We start from the raw sequence: 12,395 nt of genomic DNA, 5'->3' as shown, positions 1-12,395 counted from the left end.
ATCCACTAATTTTTTATAGAATGTATGTCAGTTTTTGAGCACTTAAAAAGGGATTTTTTTAAAGTGGTTTTAGACCAATCATATAATTATTTCCTTAAAACGTGTTATGGTCGTCAGTTGTTGGTTGTTATGGTGAGGGATAGAAATGACAACATGTTTTCCATTGCTATGATTGTAGTTCATGTTGAAATAGAGATAGACCTGATTTGTGGGGGAGATATAGGACCTAATAATTGAGGCATTAAAAGATCTAGTGCCTAATTCTGAACAACAAATTTTGCCTCAAGCATATGTATCTGCATTTCAAACTTAAATTCAAATCCCAACAACTGGAACAATTATTCTGGGAGTTGCGTCAAGTACAAATAAAGGAGTTCTGGAAGATACATGAAAAAATTTGAAGAGCTTGACCCCAAAAAATGAGGTGATGTTGAGACAACTGCCGAGTTGTTAAGAAAAATTAATCTAGAACATTGAGCATGTCTTTTTTACCTTTTAAAAGTAGATGTGACATATTGGTGAACAAAATTCGTGAAAGCTTCGATCATTACATACTTGATGCTAGAGATAAACCGATAATCACAATATTTGAATCAATAAGAACTAAGTTATAACAAGATTGCAACAAAAAAGGGAAGGGATGGAGAAGTATACCGGAGATATTTTTTCTAATGTATTAAACAAAATCAAGAAGGAATAGTGGAAGGTTAGGAATTGTATTACAAAGATGGGGGGGGGGGGAGGAATGAATATGAAATAGATCACTTCCTGAATACGAATATGGTGGACCTTGAAAAAAAAACATGCACTTGTGGTATGTCTCAGTTAAATGGTATCCTTACTGCCATGCATGTGCAACAAATAGCTACCAAAAAATGTTAAATCGAAGCAAATGTTGATGTGTATTATAAAAAATCAACATACTTAAGAGTTTATTATTAGAAGATTCATGATGTTCTTAGTACAAAATACAATGTCACCACTGGTTATGAATCCTTAAAACCACCAAAATGAAAAAAAAAAAGGGAAGGCAAAGAAATTTAGGAAGACAACCCCAGAGGAGTTGCAAACCACTTCTACCAAGAAGTGCTTGACACATACTTGCAACAAATATTTGGAGACATGCCACAACAAGGGCAGTTGCAAGAACCCATCCCATCTGAACAACAAATTCTTCAAGATTTGTTAATTAAAATCGATCTTAACTCTACAAGTTTTGTTCTTAAAAAAAAACTACATTTGTAGGGTTCAATCTGAAGAAATACCTGTTGCAAGGTTCCCAGGTTCCCCCAACAAGCCAAGATCATGATGGCTAGTCCTAGTCTACAACAACTCAAAGGTAACTTATTCCTCAATATACTTATTTCAAATGTAAATTTGTTTATTACTCAAATATAAAAACATCCTATTTTGAACATCAAAAAAGCAAAAACAAAAGGAGGAATGACTACAAACAAAGTGTCCACAATCACATTTGTTACTACAATAAGTAATTGTATCTATTCCATTCATTTCTCTTTAAAATTCTATAAAGTTTTTATTTTGATCTTCTTCTTTTTTGGGTTCTCGTAGCAACAAGTAGCTCATGATGCCCAATTTCAGTGTACAACTCATGATGTTTCTGCATCAAATACAACAAGGGTAATATAGTTATTCAGAAAAAAAATTTCTTTATTACTCAAATCTAAAAAATTACTCTTGTGAGCAGGGGAACATCTGCAAACAAAGTCCACAAACACACTTACATCTGCTATAAGTAATCTCAAAATATATATTCTTATTTTTTTCCCCTTTGTCTATATGCCCTTCATTTTCATCTTTATTGTTTTTTTTTTAGCAAGAAATTTGCTATCAAGACCTGGAAATGCAACTTTGATGAGAAACACTACTGGAGCAAGATTTTTGGATTGCATGATACCATTTATGTGGATGTGTAGATATAACTTTTGGGCAAGAATGTTATTATGTAAATTCCTGAATTTTTGGGATTGACATTTGTATGCTTTCAGACAAGAAATCCATATTGAAATGAGATGTTTTAGTTTTGAGCATTGTGTTTTTCTTTCCAGCATTGAGTTTTTCTAATATCATTTTAAAACTTGTAACATACATTAACACCAAGAAATTAACATTATTACACAACATAGTGAAATTCAAATTAAAACCATTTTTCAAATTGTCTTAAATTACAATCAGACATAATTTTTACTTCATTACAAGAACTAAAACCAACAGAAATAGAATTGAACTAACTCCTGTGGAAAAATTAACACAACTAAGTACTTTTTCCTTGCCATCAACAAACATATTTGATCCCCCATAATTTCTCCCTATTGAGACTACTTCATTAATATCAAATCCATCTTGTTCATCTTTATCTGTTGCAGATGCATTATCCTCTGACTCAGTGTGCGCTCCAAAATCAAAGTTCATTGATTTTCAATTAGTGTCCATGTTGCTCTTTCTGGTTATGCCTAATGAAAATAAAAAATGCTAACTTAAGATCTGTAGCAATAATATATAGCTCACATCTAGAAGGTTTTCTTATAGATTCCACTATTATAATTTTTGTCTTTGCATTGCATCCACAAAATAGTGAAGCTGAAATATAAAATCGAGCACTTTCACTGTCGGTTTTTTTTTTTCTTCATTCAACTTTATTGAGCGGACATATCTTTAGGAAGGAAGAAAAATTGGCCATACAAGAAAGGGGAGAAGAAAAAATGGGGGAAAAAAATGAAGACTTAACTGTTAAAATGGAGAAAAAAGGGGACAAAACAGTTGAAACACAGGTGTTCTGCACTATTTTGCCCGCAGTCAGCACACGTGCATCATAGTTGATGGGCCTAGAGGTTTTTTACTTCATTGTTGAAAACTAGGGAGGTAATTTCATAATTTCTTTTTTCATAGAGGATTTTTTTAATATTACCTATATTAGATGGATGACACTTGAAATTCTTCCATAAGAAAAGTATAGACAACGAAACTCTCGAACTTAAGGGAAAAAAATAGTAACGTGACCCCTGGTATGGGAGGTAGTGAGTTTTTAAAAGTTCGGGATTGTAGTGCATTTTTTTTGTGTTTTAACAAGGAATAGAATGCAATTAATATGGTGGAATAGTTTATAAGATTTTATATTTATAAAATTATTTTATATATGCAATATAAATGATGTGAAACACAGAAATATTTTTAAAAAAATATAAATCTAACTCTAAAAAGAGTGATCCAACTATTTTCTTTTCAATAGCCCCCACTATTTTAAAGCTTGATTTTAACCTCGCTTTTGATTGGCTAATGTACGGGCCCCATTTGATGATTGGGAGAATATTTTGGTTTAATACTAATTCGAGTCGAGGTAGGAAGACCTGAGAAAATGAGTGTTAGAATTTGAGAAAACGAGCAAAAGCTAAACTTAAATTAGTTCTGGCACAAAGCTAAGAAAGAACACAAATATATTTTCTAAAAAATTATGTAAGATCCTAAGTCGTCCGAAATATTTATAAGGCCCACAAGTACGCTTCATGTCAAAATCTCTTCCTTCCAAGTGTCACCAAACCAACAACTGTGGTTTTGAGTTACTGGTTTGGGTTTTAGAAGATTTTTAAGAGTGTAGGGATCTTAGTCTAGTTTAAAATTTTAAAGTCCTAGGGTATCTTTTCTTTATTTTATTCTCATCAACAATTCATATTGCGAATGTATACATTGTAAAATTAATATAATTCGGGGAAATGAGAAATTATATATAGCAAAAAATAAGTCAATTGAAATAAATTTAAGTTGTTGAATTGAGAATATTTAGGGTTGGGCTGCAAGAGATCATCACTTGTTTTTTAAGGGAAGTGGATCCACAATTGTGCATCGTATATATATGCATATATCCAAACTTGGACCTGTCTTATTTGGGGCGAGTTTTGGAGTGGATCTTCAGTTTTAGTATTTTAGACCGAACCCGATCCTCTTAAATTTTCTACATATATATATTTATATATTTTGTATATACTTATATAAAGTATATTTTTATAAATTAAAATAATGATATAAAATACTTTGTAGATACTTTAATGTATATAAGTAACACATTTAAAAAGTTTTAATATTTTAAAGCCTAAAATATAAAAAATAAATTTATTAAAACAAACAACCTTTCAAATAATATTGTTATCTCATATTTATAAAATTTGGTAGTATTATTTCAAAAAGAATATACTTTTTAATATATGTGAAAAGTTTAAATCGGGTCTATCGATCCAACCCATTAGGTTCAAGTGTCAAGTCCCAAATCCAAGAATTTCTTGACGGGTCGTGTCTCAAGTCCCCTGTCGATGTCGATGAAGTTCAATGCTTTTTGCCTATTAATATTTATACGCGGAGTGTATTGCATTTAAAGCCGGCAACCAAAAGCTTTGAGGTCTACTGTAGTTGTTTTCAAAGCAAACCTCCTAAATATATGCAATAACCAAGTCAGAATGTATTTAGCTCAAATCAAGGCAGCAGAATGGATGAAACACTTTCAAGAACATGAAGTGTGGATGAACATCTTTCATTATATATGCTCTTCTCTACAGTAAAAGAATCACAACAATAGGTAAAAAAATGAAAAAGACTCACAACAGACCATCAACACCACCACCTTCCATCAGTGGGACATCCAAAGCTATGATCACCACTCTAACCATCCCCCCAGCCAAGAAAAAAAAGAAAAACAAAGAAAGCAGCAAAGTGGCAGTGAGAACTACCGGCATTCTATTTTTACATGCCTTTGGATCATTGGAAACTTAAGTAACTATTTGCAGTAAAATCAGATTGCTCAAAATGGCAACATTCAGAGCAAGATTTAATCTGGTTTTTTGATGTATTCCAACCAAAAGTGAGTTACTAGTGCTGTTCTTACTTTCCACCGACTGGTTTTCGCCTCGCGGCAGCAGAAGTTGGTTGCCGCACAGTCTTCTGCAAAGAAGACTGAACCCCACTTGACACTTTCCGAGTTGGCGGAGGAATTAGGCTCCTAATGGTGAAAATAAAGTTTAAGCATAAAACAGTTAAAGATGGATCCACTTCAGGTCAAGAACATAATGAACACTTACGTTACGTGAATTTATAGTATCAAAGTTCATTATTTGCACTCTCATCTTTTAAGCAAAGTAAATTTACCTGTCCCTTATTAACTCTCCAAGAAGAGATGCATGAATATGATTATGGGGATAAAATGAGCTACAACTGTACATAAATCCGAAGGGCTCATGAAGCAATCATCAAATGGCAAAGGAAAGCATTGTATGAGTTGGTGAACATGAATCTGTTACCTCATTTCTTGGCTCCTTGTTGACTTTGGACTAGGTTTTATGAGTTTTGATCCTATTACATTTGGCAAGCTGCTGGATTTAGAAATATTGAATTGGCCCTGGTTATCTGGCTCTGAAGAATCACTAGTTGCAACTTCATGGTCGTCTGAGTCGTCGATGGCTACTTGCTGATACTTAGTCCTAGCTAATCCATTATCCAGGCTATGCCTTCTACGTTCTGGAATCTTGCTTGGAGATTTTTCTGACTTATTCTTCAAAACTTTTTCAACCCAATCACGAGAGACACCTTTTTCAACTGGTGTTAAGCTAGGACTACTGCTAAGTGGTGGCCAAGAAGGAGAATTCATCAGGTCTTGGGGATCAAGGCTGTGCCTTCTTGACGGTGATGAGGAGTTATTTTGTTCCTGCCGCCCAGCAAAGGAAAAAAGATCTTAAAATGTAATCTTCTCTCCAAACAATCAAATTTTCACATGAATAGTAGGATAAAACGAGTCGAATTAATGTGAAGACGTGGTTTTGGTCATTTTACTGAGCAATCATTTATGTGGCTCTGAAAAGAGGAGAATAAAGATGTGGTCCCGTCCGATAAATGATCATATATTTAGCAGTAAACACGTTAGTTGACATTACCCACTGAGCATCTGCTCCTTAATTAAGTTAACAGAAGCAGAAATGACATTAAGCAACTGGTATTCTCTATGAAAATTACGAAAATACGTGGCTACTTTGCGTGAGCTGAGTATGACTCCTAAATGATGTAAAAGCAGGCTGGTTCCATACCTCTGCCTTACAGGAATCTTCAGGACTATTCCAAGAAGAATGTGATGGAGATGATCCAGAAGACATGAATCTCTGTGGATCAGGACTGCTAGGTCTGGAATGTTGAGGGGCATCAGATTCTCCACCCTCTTTCCGTGCCAAGGCTGCTTTAAGACTAGCTATCTGCATGTAATTAGATCATATCATTTTCTTGAACAGAAAAGAAATCGCAATTGCAAGTAGAAAATTTCTCCACTTTTTGAGCCAAGAAAGAAATGATGAAATGAAAACAAGTGGTCATTCAAGAAGCTGAGGAGAAAAAGGGGCAGGGTTGATTTTGTCATCTTTTAGACTATTCCATGAGATGAAAGAAAATAAAGAAAAGTGGTCGCATTGGCGATGCCTTAAGTTAGTAAGGAACAAAGGGTAGCAATACCTGTTCTTTGAGTTCCTTGACATCAGTATTATCTTTGTTTGTTCGAGCAGCACCAAGCTCAACGGTTGAAACACGTTCCGCAAATTTAAGAGTGCTAAGTGTTTCTCCAAGAGCATCATACTCTGGACTGATGTGAACAAACATTAGAGTCTTTGCTTGTCCTCCTAACAAGCACAAGAACAAAGATCTTGGTAAGCACCATGAAAGGGAAAAGTTTGTATTAGATACTTCATGGATGCTCGTATCTTACCTAGTGAATCTTGAAGCAACTGTGTTAGTTTACTGTTTCTGTAGGGAACATGTGTCTGCTTTTGGGCAAGAGAGGCTATCACATCTCCTAAAGCAGAAAGAGACTTATTAATATGTTGAGCCTCCTTCAATCTATCGCCAACGGCTTCTGTTTTATCAAGTCTTTCACTTCCTGCCAGATCAACCAGATGCATACAACCACGAAGAACTGCGCCAGATGTCAAATCTCTGCCTTGGACATGAACTGTGAGACAACTGCAGATAGCCACTCAAGTTCAGGTAACAAATCATGTATGCTCTCAGATAAAACGGTCAATACGGCTCTAGCAGTTTTTCAACATAAGGAAACATAGCCTATAAATGTCTCACGCTGCAAGATATCTTAAATACAACTCTTTTCTTGATTTTTTCATTTCTCTAATGATTCTGAACAACAGAAACTAGAAAGGTGAACAAAAACACAAGAATTGTTAGTTAACACACTTTGCTTGTCTTTTACAACTAAAGGGATCATAATAAACATAAAATTAGAAGAATAATAAACTATTAGCTAACCAGAAATGAGAAAGAAACCTGTGCTCGTCTTTTACAACAAAAGGGATCATAATAAAGATAAAATTAGAAGAACAATAAACTATTAGCTAACCAGAAAATGAGAAAGACTATACCTGTGAGAACGGCTGCTTCGATCATTCATAGCCGTAGAACCAACTGCACGATTTTTATGCCCAAGGTTCATCAAATTGATGACATCTAAAGGTGATTTCACAGTTTGAAGGTTTGCATTTGGAACATTAATGCCGTTCGCGGTATTGTTGCGTATTTCCAATGTGTTTAGGAGTTAAGGTAACCAAAACAAAATGAGCTGAGTTGAAAACAGAATTACAAAGATAGTAACAGTTTGGTCAAAGGATATTTTTTATTGCCACCATCTGTAGCAAGGAGATCTCTGACTTGCTCATTGTAGATTTCAATCATCTGAACAGAGATATCATAAGAAATCGTGTCCTTCCTCTGTTCTGTGATTAGAAATAAATCATTCAATGCTCTATAATTTACTCCCATACTTTCTTGTGTAAGTTCCTTTGGTCCTGTCTGTCGACAGAAGATAGTGTTACAAAGTTAGAGACATAATAAAAGTTACACCAGAGAGAAATCATATGTTCAACTAAATATCTGGAACTTTCAATTGAATTTTCATAAAGAGAAGTGGATTTCTTACCATTGTATGAGTTTTTCCTGATCCAGTTTGACCATAAGCAAATATACAAACGTTATAACCATCAAGGACTGACCGAATCAGAGGTTGGGTGTCTGCAAATACTTCTTCTGCAGAAAAGAAAGAACCAAAGAGGGAAAGCTGGCACCTCAGGAGTATCTTTACACATATAACACTTGTAAATGAAAAACACTATAAGGCACTTTAGTTACCTTGCTTTGCAGAGGGACCAAAAACCTTGTTAAAAGTGAATGATTTCTTCCCTTTTCCATTTTTTGAGGTAGCAGATATTTCAATAGTTCTTTCGTCTACATCTTCTACAGGGTTCAAACGATTTGCCTGCCCAGGAAGAAAAGGTCGTATTCGGCAGTAGACCCTTATATTTCCTGTCAGATTTTATGTGTGAAACCATATCATTGACATACCTAGATGACATGCCACCGTCTCGTTATATTAAGTAAGCAAACCAATAGAGGTTTACCTTTGAGGTCTTGGACTTGATTGTATAATTTACGGTTCTCCTCAAGAACCTTTTTGTATCCTGAAGCTGCATGTGCTAGGGTATTCAGGTGTTTACCTAACATCAAAGATGAAAGGTTTTCAGGTCTTGCTAGTTCCTACATCAGACATCATTATGATACAGGTCCCTACCTAGATTGTTAAACTCTTCTTGATGCTTCATTTGCAGCATTTTCATTTCTTCTTTTGCAGAATGAAGCATATTCTTCAGTTTCTACAATTCAATAAAATAAATCTTCTTATAAATCTCAAATTGGAGAAAGTAATTCTGTTTTTGTAGTTGATATCTACTAGTTATTACCTGTATACTCTTTTGCTGGCATTCAACAAATTCATGATGCTTCAAGAAAGGGTCTTTTGATATGCCATTGTCACAATCCGTCGCAGAGCAACTCTCTTCTTGCATTTTGTTAGGTATCTCCATCTCAGAGCAACTCTCTTCTTTCATTTCATTAGGGATCTCCTTCTCAGAGTAACTCTCTTCTTCCATTTCATTAGGGGTCTCCATCTCAGAGCAACTCTCTTCTTTGATTTCATTAGGGATCTCCATCTTAGAGCAACTCTCTTCTTTCATTTTGCTAGGGATCTTACATGAGAAAAAACAAAAGTCATACCTACGTAATGAAGATGAATACAGGTCTTAAATGCCTACTAAAAGGTAACACAAGCCAAGGTAATCACACCTCTATCTCCCGAAACTCGTGGGAACTTGGGACACCCTCTTCTTGCGGAGTTGTTCTGACCTGCCTTACCAGGAAAAATTGCTTTAGAACCCCCCAATTGGTTTCTCTTGTTTTGCAAAGAATTTGACTAAATCAAGGGAACAAGTAACTTTATTGTATATCCATTTTGAAAGTAATGAACAATCAGGACTAAGAAAGAGTTTTGCATGGGAAGATGAAGGTGCACGTACTCAGCATGAGAAAAGCATCTGGCTTACCTGTTCCTTCAGGCTTGCCAGCCTCTGATCAAATTCTTCCACAACTCTAGTTAACATCTGTTCTACAATCTGTTCATGGAACCAATGGAATTTCTCAGAAAGAATATTGACAAAACTGATGGATCAGAGACAATGTCATAAAAAAACGACAGAAAATTGCCATCGCTTAATGATGGTAGTTAACATTAAGAACCTTCTACAGTTCTACTTATCTTATGGCTTTATGTGAAGTAGTGACTCGTACTCCATTCGTCTAAGCAAATACTAAGATAGTGCAGTGACATAATCATGATTGCAACCCATGAAGGATAACAGGTCTAGCATGATTCATTCAGCTGTACTCCTCATTAGTGTAAATTATGCTTCTAGTGTGAACGTTTAAGCAACTTCAAATAAGCAGAGGAGCCAGCGATTCACTGTTCTATTCACTTTTGCAAGTCTTATAACTGCACGGGTCTATTGTGAGTCCTTTAGTACATTAAGGTGGATGCAGTACCATAGAACGCAAACTTGTTTTGAAATTCATAAAGTGGTATCTTATGAGAACACGCACTAAGAAAGGACCAAAAGATCCTAGTTGCTCCTACTCCCTTAGCATTTGGAAGCAAGCAACTGATTACTCACCACTGGAATATCTTCTCGAGTCTTATCAGAAAGAAGTTCGCGAACTAGAATCTGCAAGGTATTAGAGGTATCCTGCAATTTTGAAATGCGAAATAATCTTATCACGTGGAAATGCTTCTGCAGAATAGTTAAGGTGGCAAAAATCCAAGACAGTAGGTTTACAAACCACTTCGTCAAAGTCCTCCACAAGATCACCATATGAGTTCTCCCCATTCGACAAACTATCAAGATTTTCCCCAGTGGATGTCCTTGAGATAGAATTCACTAACGGATCAGAATTTTTCCTGTCCATCTGCTTCCCTGCAGAAGGGCCCTTTGTGTTTCCACTAAATTTCCAGAGTCCATTTCCGCCACATTGTTTCCATTCGTGGTATGATCTGAGTGCCAGGATGCAATTCACAATTCTGGAAGACTTCCCTCCCTACGTTCGAACAAATAACTATTTTACTCCGTTCTTCATATTTCCACAGACAATATTGAAAAAGATATACAACAAGGTTATCTACATACCTGTTCCAAGTCAGAGACTTCGAAAGTTGGAATCCCCATTTCCTCTATAGCTGCAAGGAAGTTCCTAACATTTTCATCAGGGATAATAACAGTATCCAGTGGTGCCTCAACTACCTAGAAGCATGCCAAAGAATTAAAGGTAAAGCTACAATAGAAAAAACAGAGAATCTAAATCGAATGAACAAGCTCCAAGAAGCATACTTTTGCCACAGCACCAGGATGGACCTTGTTAAGTACATTGCAAAGTATAGTACCACTTCGCAAGCCAACTCTAAAATGTTCTTCAGACGGCTCAGCTGGCAAATCTTTCCCTGCAACCACACCTACCATCTTCCTTAACCAGCCAGCCGCTTCATATCTCCTCAATGCTACAACACAAGCCTCTAATTACAAAATTTTTCGCCATTATATCAATCTCATTACAATACCAACGTCACCTAAACACCCCACACAGAGATTCGCATTCGAATACATTCCAAAGGGAAATGAAACTGAAAGCAGAAGCTAGATTAACAATCAAGGTTAAACAAATGAGATAGTAAAAAAAAGCGCATTTTATTATCCATGTCATGCTCATGCACTCAAGATCCATCTTTTTTACAAGAAATTAATCAGAATCTCCAAAAGAGCTGTAAATCAAAAGGCTATAAATGATCATCAAGAATAACCAAGACAGAGAAAAGGGTAGTTAGAAGCAATATCATACAAGCTTCCTGGGCTTTTCTTGAGGCCAAATCAATGTCATGGAGCCTCTTTCCATGCTGTTGAAGCAAATTTTCCACCATTGACGCCACATTGAATTGCAACACCCCTTCCGCCATTGAAGCTGCTTAAACAACACCAACACCCCACTTACAAATCTTGATGAAAAAAATTCAAGAATCAACAAAATGCATGCTTTCAGGTAAAAGAAAATGCATTTAGAACATCTTTTACATACATGCAATAGTTACAAAACTCTATCTCAACGTGGAAAAGTGTGTCTGCTAATTTATGACATAGGTATCAATGGTGATACATATATATATATATATTTCTTTCTCTTTCTCTTTGGAAGAACAATCACGAGAGAGAGAGAGAGAAAGAAAGAGTAATGCAGGGGATGTTATTCGAACAAGATTCAGAGAAAAACACAACTTTTGAACAAAAACGAAAAATGGGTTCTTTATTTTCTTTATTTATATGGTAAATACGAGATGGATTTGATTACTTGAGTTGAGTTTTGCTTCAGAATTTTGTGCTCATCCATAGCTTCTTTACTGTTTTTTGTCTTTCTATTCCGCCTCTTATTTCCTAACTATACATATTTCTTGATTTATTTTCTCTTACTATTCCCGGAGCTCTTTCCCAGCCTAATGTCTCACCCATCTTAGAGTTATTTGCACTTTGCACCCTTTAAAAAAAGGAAATTATGCACTTCACCCATATAAACAATGTACTTATAGGGAGTTTGGCTAAGCTTATTTGAAATACTTACAAGTTCCTACACTTTATAAAACATTTTAACAGTTTAAACGTATTTTTTTATTTAAAATAGAAGCTCTTCTTGTATTTGAATAAATAAGATGACAAAGCTTATAAGATGTTAAAATATTAGCCATAATAAGCTATTATACAACAATAATGACCGAAAAAGCTGCAAACTATTAGAATTTTAGAATTATATAAATAGATAATTTTACTTTGAGGCGGAAAACGTCAATTATATAAGTATATTTTTGTTTATTGGATATTAAGATTAAAGACCTTATAAGATGCTTTTAGAAAAAACTGAGTTCAATTAACTTTTTTTTTAAAGAGTTTATAAGATCCAAAACATCTTATTTTAGGATC

General features: G+C 35.1%; 1 protein-coding gene and 1 long non-coding RNA gene across 2 annotated transcripts; one reads left to right on the top strand and one right to left on the bottom strand.

The window, feature by feature from the left end:
* Positions 1-4,529: 4,529 nt before the first annotated feature.
* Positions 4,530-11,690, bottom strand: LOC105172409 (kinesin-like protein KIN-14G). Its single transcript, XM_011093808.3, has 20 exons — positions 11,503-11,690; positions 11,269-11,388; positions 10,764-10,930; positions 10,563-10,676; positions 10,219-10,473; positions 10,053-10,124; positions 9,429-9,497; positions 9,172-9,231; positions 8,790-9,074; positions 8,621-8,702; positions 8,451-8,546; positions 8,182-8,355; positions 7,973-8,079; positions 7,667-7,845; positions 7,419-7,580; positions 6,752-7,005; positions 6,502-6,665; positions 6,087-6,248; positions 5,307-5,710; positions 4,530-5,008 (listed from the first exon to the last, which is right to left on the bottom strand). The coding sequence occupies exons 2-20, from the start codon at positions 11,381-11,383 to the stop codon at positions 4,891-4,893; spliced, it is 3,039 nt and encodes a 1,012-aa protein (XP_011092110.1). The 5' UTR covers positions 11,384-11,388; positions 11,503-11,690; the 3' UTR covers positions 4,530-4,890.
* LOC148785195 (uncharacterized) lies at positions 6,554-8,428 on the top strand. Its single transcript, XR_016067989.1, has 3 exons — positions 6,554-6,692; positions 6,796-7,029; positions 8,293-8,428. It is a non-coding gene; the product is annotated as an uncharacterized LOC148785195 (long non-coding RNA).
* Positions 11,691-12,395: the final 705 nt, after the last annotated feature.

The sequence above is a fragment of the Sesamum indicum genome, linkage group LG10, assembly GCF_026168435.1.
Source record: "Sesamum indicum cultivar Baizhima isolate 11 linkage group LG10, ASM2616843v1, whole genome shotgun sequence".
In the NCBI taxonomy this organism is placed as follows: Eukaryota; Viridiplantae; Streptophyta; class Magnoliopsida; order Lamiales; family Pedaliaceae; genus Sesamum; species Sesamum indicum.
This window is presented reverse-complemented; position numbering and strand designations above follow the sequence as displayed.

Coding starts and splice junctions, on each gene's coding strand:
- LOC105172409 (XM_011093808.3), bottom strand. CDS start 11,383: ATGGCGGAAGGGGTGTTGCAATTCAATGTGGCGTCAATGGTGGAAAAT. Junction 9,075..9,171: donor ACGAGTTTCGGGAGATAGAG/GTGTGATTACCT, acceptor TTCTCATGTAAG/ATCCCTAGCAAAATGAAAGA. Junction 8,547..8,620: donor AGAAGAGTTTAACAATCTAG/GTAGGGACCTGT, acceptor CTTTGATGTTAG/GTAAACACCTGAATACCCTA.